We start from the raw sequence: 15,947 nt of genomic DNA on the forward strand, positions 1-15,947 counted from the left end.
TAAACATGCAATTTCTTTCCCAGCTGTTTCCCTTCACAGACATAACTGACTGTTCTAAGCTGAAACTTCACAGACGCATTCTGGGGACACCTGAGACCAAAGCAAGGCCACCAAATTTTATTTCCTCGAGGCTGGCATATTTTTTTCAATAATGTTCTCAATGGGAGCACCGCATTTTTTAAAAAGCCAGGATTGTGTTGAGCGTCTTTTTCATGCTGAGCACTCAGGCATTTTTCTCTCCAAGAGTTGAAGAATGCTGAACTTCAGGTAAAACGCAGCGCTCATCACTGTCACTTTCTAGTCAGCTAACCAATCACAGTGGAGGAGGAATGGGACTAATTGTCACACCCCACTTGCACTATGACTAAACAACAATAGAGAAGTTAATATTGCTTGTCTCTGAGTATTTTCATCTTTACCATATGAAATTGCCAGACCACCATAATATTTTTATAAAAAATAATGCTTGGAGAAACATTTCATTCGCGATGCATCTGCCATTACTTCAGCGGATATTCTGTATCATAGCAACCACAGCATCTCAACGGAAAAAACCCCACTGCGCTCACAGCTGGGTGTTTTCAATAGAGCACCTGGCGTTTTCAGCTGGCTAAAAAGGCTTTGGTGCATATGTAGCTTTATATTACATATTGTAAAAAGTGTAACTTCATTCAAGTAAAATTGAAAAGGAGTACTTCATAATTTTACTGGAGCGATATTTTATTATACATATTTTATTGTACTTCCATGTACGTTTTGATAGTTTGTTTTTTAATTTGAAATGAAATAGCGGTTGTTTTTTCATTTTCATTTGTTAAAAAAAAAAAAAAAAAGAGATTTTGGCTCAGTTTTCTTTTTAATTTGGTTCACAGGTGCAAAACGGATAAACAACTTCAAAATTCATTTTCCCCTTGTTAGGTCCTAGATCGTGCTTTCTTTTGTGCAACCTAACGCTTTTCACAGAAATATTTACTTCAGAGATTTTAATCAACACCCAGCCTGTTTTATTTAGCTGTGCGTATGGTGAAGCTGCGCTACCTATAGACAGTGCAGAATGGGTGAGAAGCACAGATTAAAAAAAAAAAAAAATTGACGTAGGGGGGTCCACCAGATATTATTTTAGTAAAAAATAATGATGACAAATCTGATTCAGCTCACGCAGTTAGGATACGGTACATTTCGTTAATTAATTATTTACAGTCATTCATATGACTGAAGTCTGTTTTTAGGCCGTCAAAATGTAGATACCTCTATCAAGGTCGGCGCCAGAGTGCACAAAGCGATTTATTTTTTGGGGGTGGGGAAGGGTTTACTTTGAAAAGAAAATTACATGTTTCTGAATATTAATTGATTTAAATTATGTAGACCACTCGTATAGTTATGTCGGTGAAATAATTTTTAGATGCAATGAATAAAACGGGAAAAACACAAACACAAAACTTGTAAATAAAATAATTTGATATATATTTATATAGCCTACAATTTAATAACAAATAGCCTAGTATTATAAAATAGGATGTTTGTCAACTGATTGCAGATGGTCAGATCAGTAAAATAACTCAATAACAATATTTAAAGTTATTTATAGTTATTTATAGTTACTTCAGTTTCTGAAAAAATTATGTAGTAATTGATGTCATAAATACACAAGCCTGATTTTTGTTTTAACTGGCAGAAATCCACTATATTAAAAAAGAAAAAAAAAGAAAAAAACATTTGTATTTAGGACTGTGAAAAAACAATGCCAGAATGTCAAGTCTAGTGAAGTCACCTTTATTTATATAGCGCTTTTAACATTACAAATTGTGTCAAAGCAACTGCACAATATCAAAATAGGAAAATAGTGTGTCAATAATGTAAAATGACAAGATTAAACACTCAATTTTCAGTTAAAGGCATTTCATTATTGAATTCAGTGATCGTCCAGCTCAGTTCAGTTTTGGCTAAATCTAAGCCAGATTTGGCAAGAACTCTATTGTTGTATGGGAAGACTATCATAAGAATACTAATGTAAATTTGTTAACCCACAGTAACAATTTTTAACCAATTAATCGCCTATTTTAATTTTCTGTGTGCTTTTTTAAAAAACATGTAAAAAATTAATTTAATATTTTGAGAAGAAGAAGAAGAAAAAGATAAGGTCACGTATAAGTGGATAAATATTTATACTAATGGATAAATATAATTGCAGTATATAATATAGGCTTAGCTATAAATGTCACGCTACGGTGGAATGAACGCACAAAGATGAAAGTCAATGCAAATAGTCTTTTAATAAATTCACACGAGATTAAATCATGGAACAGGCAGGCAGGAGACACATGTAGGGACACTGTCTCAATTTTGTGCGACTCCTGCTGTATGAAGCAGACACTTGTCTGCTGTCCAACTTAACTAGATTACATTATTTATGTTAGGCCGATTATATAAAATATTTGTTAACATAAAATATATTTGTTAGGCCTATTATATAAAAATCAGTGGATGGCAAAACACACCGGCACAAGCCTTTAAGAGGTCATCGGATGCCCATTTTCCACAAGTTGATATGATTCTTTAGGGTCTTAATGAAAAGTCTATAACATACTTTGGTTAAAACTTCTCAATGGTAGTGTAAAAAACACAGTTTTCACCTTGTCAAAATCAGCTCTTTTCAAAGCAACCTGTTCGGTTGCATGTTCCTTTAAATGCTAATGAGCTCTGCTCACCCTGCCACCTCTCTTCTGTGGGGTGATGAGCAGTACTGTTTACTTTAGCCATTAAACTTGCTAACTAGCACATTATTAGGTACCCTTAAGGTAGATCACGAATGATTCGTGCGAATAGACGCGTTTAGGTAGATCGGGGGTGCATTCCCTTCGAAAGCGAAAGTAATTCACTGCGTCTTCAGTGGTTCAGATGTCAGGAGTAAATGACGACTGCTCATGTAATGTTCATTACTATATCCAACAACAGAACACCTCAATTGCTATGGAGACATTCTTGTCTATGTCCCTGATCCAGCATCAAACCAATGGCGGTCAGACTGTTACAGCTCACTCAGGGCGGGTCTAAGGTAAGACAGCCATGTCAATCAACTATCGTGGGAGTGGACTTTGTCCGTGTGACGTCACACAGACCAGAGGCTGAGAAAGGCCTGATTTGAAAAAGGGGATATTATTTTTAGGGATTAAATAAAAAGCACTGGGTGGATTTGTATCATTATAGGGTGGATGTGTACACACACATTTGCCAACACACAATTATGTTCAAACAACATGTAAAAGTGAATTTTGTCAGTTATAATTACAGACTTGTCACAGCATTCATTTGTAAACCACTTTGGATAAAAGTGTCTGCTAAATGATTAAACGTAAATGTATAAAATGTTAAAAATTGTAATAATGAAAAATGAGTGCACGTTTCCAATGTATGTGTAACGGGGCGAACGAGACGAGAGACGTGCAGATCCATTTGCAAGCTTTATTATACAGAGACGTGGTCAAAACACCAGCAAACAGGTATGGCACAGACGAGAGACAAGAATAATCCAAACCAGGCGTGAGTCAGTCGACAGCGAACGTTATCCAGAGGGCTCGACAACAGGGGCAATCCAGGAACATGAGCAATAGTCCAAGCAAAGCACAAACAGAGTCAGAATGGTGAGACAACGTTAGATCCAGGAAACAGGCTAGAAAACCAGAAACAGGTTCCGTATCACAGCTAACACTAGGAGAGTGCTATACGCAGAACAATACTTTGCGATCTGAACAAGGAAATCCAAAGTTTATGTAGGGTGTGTGATTGTGTAATAGTTCTCAGGTGTGAGCATGTGATTGGTGACAGCTGTGTGATCAGTGCAATGGGTGATGGGAAATGCAGTCCAATGTGACATGCAACAGACTGTGTGGTGCAAGAGTCGATATGACGGAAGGGCAACCTCTGATGGCGAGTGGACGGAAGACCATGAACCGTATTCATGACAGTATGTAGGTAAGATACAAAAGCTCCGACATGGAGCGGATAAATAAAGTAGAAAGATATAAAAAGAGAAAATTACCAATCATAAAAGTAGCATAAGAAGCTTTCTCTTGCCGACTCATTTTTTTTTCGCTTAGCTTCAGCAGAGTGGCACAAAACAAGCAGTAGCCTAAATGCCTGATCTAGGATCTACCCCGTACAGCAGCAGAGGACTTATTATTTTGTTGAACGAACTGAGGATGATGTCATGGGCTCAGATTTGGTTGACCATTTGGCAGAAAGGGGCATGTCATGAGGGGAAAACAAGGGGAAAATGAATTTTGAAGTCGAAATTGAAAACAAACTATCAAAACAAACAAGGGCTGTACTTTTACTCAAGTACTTGTTTTGTGTACTTCGTCCATCACTGGAGGAAACGCATGGTGAGAGTGAAAATGCAAGTCAGCAGCACAGCTCAATAGTTGTAGGATATCAGAACGAATCAGACAAATTAAGATTCGATCAGATTGGTGTTGAACAACCAAAGTGCCAAATTCCACAAAGAGGCCCAGGACCACAAGACAATGTCATACATCTGTCCAGATCCTAGCGCCAGCCCGTCTGAAGCAAGCCTCTTTTACAGAACAGCTTGCAACATTAAGACAAAAGAATACTTATTGATAAGTCCAACCCAGGAAGGAGATTGTCAAATTTGGGGCAAATAATCAAGATTAATGGTCAAAGAGATGCACCGCGTGACCGTCACATGTAAATCTGTGATAGAAATCACGAGCTACAGACTTTCTTGGGCGGGTCCCCCCACCTGAGACACAGACCAGACTGAAATTCCTTTGTTGCCTTAAGCCCGGTACACACCAAGCCGATGCCGACAAACTAGTGGCGACGAAAGCAGACTGCGGGGTCGGCTCACGTCGGCAGCGTCTGGGTCCAAAGTTGCCCTGACACACCAAGCCGACACTCGACACCAGACGGCCAAGTAGCACGTCCGTTCTGCGCCTTTCTCGCACACTGGTTCGCCAGCTGAACAGCCAATCAGAATGATCAAATGGCCCAACTGACCGACGAGCTCCGACTCCGATTCAACATGTCGAATCGGCCGAAAAAAAGCCGACGAGGACCAACTTCAGCCGACAGCGCAGAACACACTGATAAAACTTAGTCGGCCGACAAACAAAAACTGCCCAACGGACAACTGTCGGCTTGGTGTGTTGGCTTTATGTTCTACACAGAACTAAACAGAGACTGTCTTTTCCATATGCACCTAAAATCATCTTAAAAGGACTAATGAGCAGCTAATCATTTCTATGCATAACTCCATATCATGTATGTAACCCACACAATTGACTATCATGTTATAATCACATATTGTGTATGCCTTTTAATAACTATTGAATAGCTTAAGGATTCATATTCATGTTTAGTATGTGTGTGTTTGAATCTTCTAGCTTGAAACGTTTCTTCCAATCAATTCTTCTTCAAAGGTGTCAGTCTTGTTATAGAAATCATGCCCAAAATTATATTCTACAAGAGGGTTCAGACCATATGACTGACAAGATAACATGATTTATGTATTTGAAGGAGAAACAGGGCAACACCCGAGCTAAGATAATATCTAATTGGTCAACACACCAGTTGGGATGTGTCCAAAAGCTGAGTTTAAAAACTCAGGACACCATCAAACTTCTCTCTCTTCTCTTCTAAATTTTTAGCCATGCTTTTTGTCATCACTTTCTGCGTTCTGTGAGCACCATTCCAGCGTGCTTCCGCCTGCACACCAGCTGCTACCACAATGAGAAGAAAAAACACCTGGTCTCGTTACATCATTTTATTCTTTTAATTTAGTTTATTTTCTTTCCGTTGAGTTTTGTGTTCAAAAGTTAAGTTTGCCACAAAGTCCAGCTCTGACTGCACCCGCTTCAAACTTCAACTAGCAACGGACTCTGAAACCATTCGTCAGGCAACGCCCAACCATTGGCTTCTCAAGACTTCACTACCAACGACCACTGAACTCTCAGCCAATCAGCAACCTCAGGAAACCCCCTTTCTGCAAAGACAACAAAATGGAATCCCATAACACAAAGGCAACGCAAGCAAGTAACTCCAGATTTTTGCTGAGCTGGTGCATTTAATATAAATTTTAGCCTCGTTGAGAAACTCAGTGTGAGGGTTAAATAAGTGATTGATGGTTGTTCAGGTCTATGCAATTGCACATATTGCTGTAAACCTGACTGGAACTGGAAACTGGAAATTTAGACCATGTCGCCGGATGATCTGACCCAGTGGAAGCATATACATTAAGAATAGGAGTGGACCAAGGACAGATCCTTGAGGTACTCCATGAGAAAAATGACAGAATGAGATTTGGATTTATCAATGCTAATGAACTGTTGCCTGTCTGAGAGATATGAACCTAGCCGCTGTAAGACCGTGTCAGTAATGCAGATCTCTGACAAATGAGATAACAGTACAGTAATGCGTAATGTTAATTACGTGAGTACATAGGTCTGCTCATGTCTGAAAATAATAAAAACATGATAGCTTATATTTGTTTAGTACATTTTTAAATTAATGTAAAAACTAAAATGAATTGTAAAACTGTAAGTTATTTTTTAATTGTGTTAAATTAAAATGGGCCACAGGTTGAGAACCACTGCCCTAGCACCAGCCAGTCTGAAGCAAGCCTAACCAACCAACACTTTCACAGAACAGCTTGCAACATTAAAACAAAAGAACACTTATTGATAATTCAAACTCAGGAAGGAGATTGTCAATTTTGGGGCAAGAAACCCAAGATTAATGACTGAAGAGACAACATCATGACCATCACATCAGGGAAATCATTAGTAGAGACTTTGTTGGGTGGTTTCCCCCACCTAGAAGACAAGAACCAGACTGAGATTCCTTATGAAAGCAGTTGGGGGTTCGATGCCTTGCTCAAGGGTGTCTCACCTCAGTTGTGGTATTGAAGGTGGAGAGAGCGCTGGTTATTCAGTCCCCCCACCAACAATCCCTGCCGGACCTGAGACTTGAACCTGCAACCTTTGGGTTACAAATCCGCCTCTATCCATTAGGCCCTATTAATTTTTTGAATAGTTCATAGGTTTATATTCATGTTGGGTATGTATGAGTTTGAAAATTCATGCTTTAAATGTTTCTATCAATCAATACTTTGTGAAATGTATTATATTCTTGTTATAGAAATCATGTCCAAATTATACTCTGCAAGAGCGGGAAAATTTGGACCATGTAACTAATAAAATAATAGGTGTGTTCGACTTGAAGCGGCACTGCGCAGAATGATTAGTTGATGATTAGAGCCCAGTGCAGGCTCCAGCCCCTGACCAGAGTCAAGTCATGTCCCCTGAATCCATGTTTGAAGAATGCAGAATGATTAGACATTGCGTTTTTCAAGCACCGTTCCAGCATGCTTCAGCCTGCACGCCCGCTGCAACTTAACCATGATGAGAAGAAAAACCATCTAGTCTCGTTACATTCTTTTACTTCAGTTTCTTTTCTTTCCGTTGAGAGTTTCATGTTCTGAGTGAAGTTTTGCCACAAAGCTGTGTCTCTGAGTCCTGCCGAACCTGATTTATTAAAACCCCTTTCTGCAATGACGACAACAAAGGGAATCCCTTAACACAACTGAAACGCAAGTACAACTTCCAGTTTCAAGCGGAACTGGTGCATTTAATATACAATTTAATAGCCTCATTGATGAAACTCAATGCAAGGGTTAATTATCTGATTGATGGTTGTTCAGGTCTCAGCAATTGCTGACACGATTGCAAACTGTGGCAAAACGAGGAACAAGGAGATGAGGGTAAAAGTCAAAGAAAGTCTTTAAACCGAGTACGTCTTCTGTAAAGATAAGAGGCTTGTACTAATAGTGGAATTAGGGGTGTGCGATATGACGATTTTTGATCGTGGACGATAAAAATGTCACCACGATCTGCTTTTGAAGAAATATCATAGTATCGTGCTACAGCGCACATTCTATCAATTACAGTTCTGGTGCCTCCGTACCAATATACTGTACAATGCCACATACATTCACATCAGTGTTAACTCAGCGGTAGAGTTACTCTCACGGGACACTGCACTTATTCACAATCACAAAAGTACATTATTTGCATGTTTTTAAAGCCTTGCCGGTTAAACTTTTCATTGCACTTTTTCTGAGCCCATACACCTGAAGCGCGTGAACTAAAAAGCCTGTCTAACAGCGCCTGATTACTCAACTAAGTTATCTTTTGAGCTAATACTGTCAAAACACACAAGGTTTACATATAGACTCAGTTGTTTATGTCTAAAATGAAAGTAAACAGTTGAGAGAAATACGGATGCGTGCCTGTATATTAGATACGTGCAGGACAGGTCTTAAAGTGACAGAATTAAACATGCAGCCGACTGTCATTAAAGGGATAGTTCACCCTAAAATTTTATTTTATTTTATTCATTATTTACTCACTCACATGTTGTCCCAAACCTGTATTCATTTCTTTCATGTGCTGAACACAAAAGAAGATATTTTGAAGAATGTGGGTAACCAAACAGTTGCTGGTCCACATTGACTATAATAGTAGGAAAAAAAAAATACTATGGAAGTCACTATGGACCAGCAATTGTTTGGTTTTCCACATTCTTCAAAATAGCAACTCATTCAGGTTTAAAACTAATTTTGAGTGAGTAAATGATGGTATAAATATGAAATACTAAGACAGAATCGACAGACAGATGACATAATTTTTATTCTTCAAAGGTCCCATGGCATGAAAATTTCACTTTATGAGGTTTTTTTAACATTAATATGAGTTCACCTAGCCTGCCTATGGTCCCCCAGTGGCTACAAATGGCGATAGGTGTAAACCGAGCCCTGGGTATCCTGCTTCGCCTTTGAGAAAATGAAAGCTCAGATGGCCCAATCTGGAATCTTTCCTTTATGTCGTCATACGGGGAAAGGTTACCTCCCCTTTCTCTGCTTTGCCTGCCCATGAGAAAATGAGATACTACCGTGCGAGGCGAGCGCTATATATTTTTTTTCCTCGAGAGACATCATGGCTTGCGAACGAGCGAAGCATGGCAGTTGCTGTGTTTGGATGTACAAATGAACACCAAAGTATTTTTGTAGTTCCTTCATCTGAGCCTATGGCTAGCATTAGCTACATGATAATAACTGTAACAGCATACATAAACAAACCAACTAAAGTACCGTATACAGACACAATATTTTAAACTAACCATTCGGAGACGTCCTGCTGTAGCCGCTGAGTTGCAACTTCTTCATCCGGTGCTTCTCCGTCCGGATCAGATTCTGGGTCAAACTGAAAAGCTTGAAGGACTGTGTGTCTACGAGCCATTGCGATACATCCACTGTCAACATTAGTGCATGGTAGCGCATGGTAGCGCAAGCTGGTTAAGGCCACACACCCACCCTCCACCTTGCCCCGCCTCTCTCCTCCTCATTAGCATTTAAAGCTACATACACAGAAATGGCACGTCCTAAGGAAAGCTCATTGTGGGACTGGCTCGTAGTGGCTGAAATTCTGCACCAAGGCTGAATTTCAAGAAAGAGACTTCAGATACAGTACTAGGGGCCACTTAGGCCTATATAAAAGCATCCAAAAAGCAGCATGTCATGGGACCTTTAATGTTAAAACAACAAAGAGAAAAAAAAATAACTCACTACTCTTGACTTAATAGGAATCAATCTATATATAGTGTTTTATTTTTATATTTGTTCATTCAATTTCTTGAATGCTCCTGCTAAATACACCTATTGTACCTGAAAATAAAGCACTGTTTATTTTATTTGTATATTATGTGTATTTTTAATGTGTATCTTTGTTCTTATTTTTTAATAACAAAGATAAAATAATGACAAAGATTTTCATCTTCGCCCACTTTGGCCTAAATATCCACCATTCTTTTTTATATTTTGTTACCTTGAAAGGCTTTGTCTTTATAATAGGGAAATTTGGCTGTACTGCTCAGACAAAATAGTAAAACCAACATGACAAAGAATCATGATAAAATCGTGAAATGGTGATATTTCAAAAAAAAAATCGTGATATGATATTTTTGCCATATCGCCCACCCCTAAGTGGAATGTTTATTTGTATGCCTGAGCTTAAGCTCTTGAAGCTCTGCCCTCTTCTGAAAAGGGGGCCGGAGCACCAGCTCATTTGCATTTAAAGAGACAAACACCAAAACGGCATGTTTCGGCTTATACCCTAAAAGTGACAATTTTAACGCTATAAAAAATTATCTGTGGGGTATTTTGAGCTAAACATACACATACGCACTCTTGGGACATCAGAGACTTATTTTACATCTTGTTAAAAGGAGCATAATAGGCAGTGTTGGGCAGTAGTGTCGCTACAAGTAGTGACGCTACTAGTTTAACTACATTTCTCAGTAGCGTGGCGGTAGCGTCGCTGCTTTCTGAATCAAATAGCTTTTCGGTAGTTAAGCTCTTTTTTTGATCAAGTAGCGCGGTAGCGTCAACAAAAGCTAACGTTACATTATCCAAAGAAAGCATTCTGAAACTCGAGCTCAAAATAGAAATATAACAGCTACGGATCACTGATCCTGGATCAGTACGTGACGCCACAGACACTAAAGCTCGTAACGCCATTGGCTGCTTAAACTGTCAGTCAAACCTCATTATTCCTCCCGCCTCTCTCGTCAGTGAAGTGCGGCGCACAGTTTAGAGCATCTCAGCTTGTTTGCTGTCTGAAGGTAAATAAAGAACTGTTGATTGAATAAGTACAGCGGTTTCTTTACTCAAAAAACACTTTATAAAGGCTAATGCTTGTTTGTTTGTTTTTTGTTTTTGAGGAGCGGAGAAGAGTTTCTCTATCATTTGTTGTCGAGTCACAGCCAAATAGCTCGTGCGAAGCGCTGAATCTTTCATAAAATGATACTTTGGCCAAATAACAGAAAAAAACTGAACGCCCACATAATGATAGAAAACTGGGGAAAATGGGACACGAGTCAGGAAAAAAAACAAAAAACCCTTCGCTGGTCAAAAGCTTCAGATTTGAACTTGATTTTGGTGAAATGTTTATATTAATATCTAATGACACATGCAACGATGCAAATAAACAGAGCCTATCAGTAGGCCTAAACATCTATATGGTAACTACAATACGATTTCATTAAAATACATTTGTTACTGTATTTATTAATCTTTGTTAATGTTAGTTAATGAAAATAAAGCACTGTTTATTTTATTTGTATATTATGTGTATTTGTAATGTGTAACTTTGTTCTTATTTTTAATAACAAAGATAAAATAATGACAAAGATTTTCATCTTCGCCCACTTTGGCCTAAATATCCACCATTCTTTTTATATTTTGTTACCTTGAAAGGCTTTGTCTTTATAATAGGGAAATTTGGCTGTACTGCTCAGACAAAATAGTAAAACCAACATGACAAAGAATCGTGATAAAATCTTGAAATGGTGATATTTCAAAAAAAAAAATTGTGATATGATATTTTTGCCATATCGCCCACCCCTAAGTGGAATGTTTATTTGTATGCCTGAGCTTAAGCTCTTGAAGCTCTGCCCTCTTCTGAAAAGGGGGCCGGAGCACCAGCTCATTTGCATTTAAAGAGACAAACACCAAAACGGCATGTTTTGGCTTATACCCTAAAAGTGACAATTTTAACGCTATAAAAAATTATCTGTGGGGTATTTTGAGCTAAACATACACATACACACTCTTGGGACATCAGAGACTTATTTTACATCTTGTTAAAAGGAGCATAATAGGTCCCCTTTAAATAAATATCTATGAGCTGATATGCGATGGGAAGAATGAGAGAAGAATGGGATTGGAAATCTGTGGATTTCAACTCAAGTCAAGGTCAAACATCTCAAATTATATTCACCATCCTTACACTCCACGCCACTGCTTCTGTCAACAGAAGGGATTCTTTTGTAATTTTGTCTAGCTCAACCATACGGTGGTCAGGCAGAGTTAGTGTAAATAGCTTCAGAAACAAGGCATGAATAGACACTCATTATAATGAACAGATAATTTGTCTTCACATTTGTGTTTCATGAATAAAAATAATTATTTGACTGTAACTGAAATCAAACTATTTAAAACTATTTTTCCCAGATAACATTAATTGAATACTCACAGAGCTTTTCTGCAGTTTATCACAGCTGGTATCAGTCTCCTTCTTCCCTCATCTGACGTGTTGTATTTCATAAGATCAATTTCATCCACCACCTCATCTGACATCTGAAGCATGTAGGCTATTGCTGAGCAGTGAGCTGGAGAGAGTTTATTCTCTGAGTGTTTGTTTGATTTCACAAAGTCCAGAATCTCTTGGTACAGAGTCTGATCTTTCACTTCTAGCAGACAGAGGAACAGATTGATGGATCTGTCAGCTGAGAGACTGTCATTTGTCTTGATTTCATCTTTAATGTACTGTGTGGCTTCTCTGATGGTCTCTGAGCTGCTTTCTGTGTGTGTCAGTAGATCCTGTAGGAGTTTTTGATTGGACTCCATTGAAATACCCAGCAGGAACCTCAGAAAAAGATCCAGATGCCCATTTTCACTCTGAAGAGTTTGCTCAACTGCTGTTGTTAGTAATCCATACAGAGAGAATTCATCAAACATGTGCTTATTATAGCCACAGTCATATTCAGAGTCATGATAATATTTATATTTTTCACCAAACAATTTTAGTAATTCCTTGTTCTTGACTACATGGGAGTAAAACACATAGAAAGCAGCTAGAAACTCCTGAAAGCTCAGATGAATGAAGCTGTAGACTTTCCTCTGATGAATCACAGATTCCTCCTTAAAGATCTCAGTGCAAATTCCAGAATACACCGCAGCGTCAGTGACATCTATGCTGCTCTCAATCATGTCCTCCTCATAGAACATCACATTGCCCTTCATCAGCTGATTGAAAGCCAGTTCAGCCAGTTTCACAATCACTTGTCTGTTGGACTGCAGGAGTTTCTCTGGATCACTCTCTTCAAACTTCTGATTCCTCGTGTTGATCTGAATCAGCAGGAAGTGGATGTACATTTCAGTCAGAGTTTGAGGGATTTCTGCACTGTCATCTTGTTTCAGGAGGTTTTGAAGCACAGTGGATGAGATCCAGCAGAAGACGGGGATGTGGCACATGATGTGGAGGCTTCTTGCTCTTCTGATGTGTGAGATGATTCTGCTGGCTTGATGCTGGTCACTGATTCTCTTCCTGAAATATTCCTCCTTCTGAGGCTCATCAAATCCCTGGATTTCTGTCAGACGGTTGATGTATTTGGAGGGGATCTGATTGGCTGCTGCTGGTCTGGAGGTGATCCAGATGAGAGCAGAGGGAAGCAGATCTCCTTTCATGAGGCTTGACATCAACACACTCACTGATGAAGTCTCATTCACATCACAAACTTTCTGAACGTCTGAAAACATCAGTGTGATTCTGCTTTCATCCAGACCATCAAAGATGAACACAACTTTACACTCTTCATAAATCTTTGAGTCCAGATCTTGAAGTTCAGGATGAAAGTCCAGCAGAAGTCTGTGAAGACTGTACTGATGATCTCGGATCAAGTTCAGCTCTCGAAATGGAATCACAAACATGAAATTTACATCCTGATTGGCTTTTCCCTCGGCCCAGTCCAGAATGAACTTCTGCACAGAGACAGTTTTTCCAATTCCAGCAATGCCTTTAGTAAGAACAGTCTTGATTTGGTCTTTCTCCTCACATCCTGGTTCAGGGGAGGCTTTAAAGATGTCATTGCAGTAGATTGGAGTGTCTTGTGAGTCTTGTGTTCTGGCCGATTTCTCCATCTGTAAAACCTCATGTTTTTCAGTCACTCCTTCACGCTCTCCCTCTATGATGTAGAGCTGTGTGTAGATCCTGTTCAGGAGAGTTCGAGTCTCTTGTAGTATGCTTCCCTCAACTAAGCTATCATACTTGTTCTTCATGCTGGTTTTGTGTTGGTCTTTGACTCTCTGTAGTTTACCATCAACTGGTTGATGGAAATCTTGCAACGGGTCTCCAGTCTGATCATCTCTATCAACACAGCAGAAACAAGAGCAACAACACAGAGAATGAATGTATGAGTGGAAACATCTTTTAGTAAAACTACATTTATTATCCTCAAAATCAGTTGAGATGCAATAATCAGCTTTAATACAGACCCAGACTATTTTTATGCAGAACCTCCAATACTGAGCTGTAGCAAGATTCAATATTAAAATTACTTGGGTCATTCTATGGAAATGTCCATTTTTCTGTCCCTAGCGTTTACAGAAATATTACATTTGAAAACCACTTTAGGGTTACAATTTCTTCATATTTTAAAATGTTATTTGAACAATTACACCTTCTTGATTCATCAATGTGGCAATATTTGTTTTTAATTAATTATAAAGAATTCCAAGCACCACAAAACTGCTCGTCCCCACAGCCATGTACAGAGGGAAAGTGCTTTATTTTGAGGTCAAAAACAGGATTTTCTACCATTTAAAACGCAATAATGTATTCATAACTATCAAATATATGACATAAATTGCATAATAAAACAAAATGCTGAATACATATTATAAAATATATAATGAAAACAGTGGTCCCCTGGAGTTGTGTCACTGGTGTTACCGCTTAACAATAATCTGTTATTTTGAAATAAAAATCACACTGATGACATCACTCGACTTCCTCCTTCCTGTTTTCTAAACATCTATGAAAAAAGGCCCATGTTTAGTCCACTGTTTCTTTTCAGTTATGAGAAATGTTCTCATTTATCTCATGATTTCATATGAAGCTTTTAGTTGACGTCACTGGTGTGACCAACTTCATTGTTAGGGAATTGAAAAAAAAAAACTATAATACAAATGGATTAAACTAATTAATCTAATTAATCTAGTGAATATACCATGATTGACAACATGTGGTTTGATACCTTGCAGCAGACATTTTGTAAAATGCATTTTTCATGAAAATTGTCACTGGTGTTACAGTCACTGGTGATACCTTCCTTATGGATAACACCAGTGAAGATCAGTATATCAGGTCTAGTGTATGTCACTGGTGATTCATTGTGTCACTGGTGTTACTGTGCTGTGTCACTGTACTGTTTTTTTCTGTCACATTAAATAATTAAAACAATCTCGTTATTTCGTGCATTTTCATTATTTTTCTGTAACTGACTACATGTGCTGAAGAAAAAAAAAATTGAGAAATAATATTTCATAAGAACTTTTAATATTGCTAAAGAAGGTAACACCAGTGAGAAAAAAAATAGTACATGTGGTCAGTTATAATCATTTATATGTATTCATAAAGTCAAAAGGTAATCTAATAATGTGGTCTAAGTTTAAATGTTAGAAAAAGAAATAAATTTTAAGACATCTTGCGATACCAAAAGTGGACGTTTCTGTAGAATGACCCAGATAGCAAATGTTTCCCAATGTTTGTTTGAACTGTAAAATGTGGTATGTCTATAAAATGAACCATTGAGAAAGTATAACAGCCAAGGACACGGGAACTAAACACATGTAATGAAACTGAACTTAAAACTACACAGAAAATACGTGACAGAAATATTGCAGAAAAATTTAGGAAGACAGTTTCACCTAGGATTAAAAGTCACAACTCCATCACTCAGATTAGGAGGCTGCTCTATGGATTCTTCACTCTTCATAGACACACAGCTGGGCTCTGGAGATGCTGCTCTCTGGTTCTGGTAGTGAACAACATCCTCTTCCTCCTTTCTCTGCTCAAAGAGACTCATTTTTAAGTTAGCATTCTCCTTTCTCTCCTTCGGTGCTATATCTATTAAATTTTTACATCTAATATTCAATTTGTATTAAATATTTTGTTGTGCACATGTGTTTCTGACAATCATTGTCACAAACATAAAGAGACTGAAAAAAAAAACGTACCATTTTGCTCTGTGCTTTTCTCGTTCTGCTGATGGTATGTGTTTTTTTTCCTATAGAGGGTGTGTTTATGCAG

The 15,947-nt window shown here is 38.2% G+C and overlaps 1 protein-coding gene across 2 annotated transcripts in view; it reads right to left on the reverse strand.

The window, feature by feature from the left end:
* LOC131539547 (NACHT, LRR and PYD domains-containing protein 12-like) overlaps nucleotides 1-14,005 on the reverse strand; it is a 44,105-nt gene extending 30,100 nt beyond the window's left edge. Inside the window, exon 1 of one of the 2 annotated variants that reach the window (XM_058774177.1) lies at nucleotides 12,111-14,005. In XM_058774177.1, coding sequence (XP_058630160.1) covers nucleotides 12,111-13,915 — 1,805 coding nt within the window. In that variant the 5' untranslated portion in view covers nucleotides 13,916-14,005. The remainder of the gene's footprint in view (nucleotides 1-12,110) is intronic. The other variant, XM_058774176.1, reaches the window with a different exon arrangement.
* Between the last annotated feature and the right edge of the window lie 1,942 nt (nucleotides 14,006-15,947).

The sequence above is a fragment of the Onychostoma macrolepis genome, chromosome 04, assembly GCF_012432095.1.
Source record: "Onychostoma macrolepis isolate SWU-2019 chromosome 04, ASM1243209v1, whole genome shotgun sequence".
Lineage (NCBI taxonomy): Eukaryota > Metazoa > Chordata > Actinopteri > Cypriniformes > Cyprinidae > Onychostoma > Onychostoma macrolepis.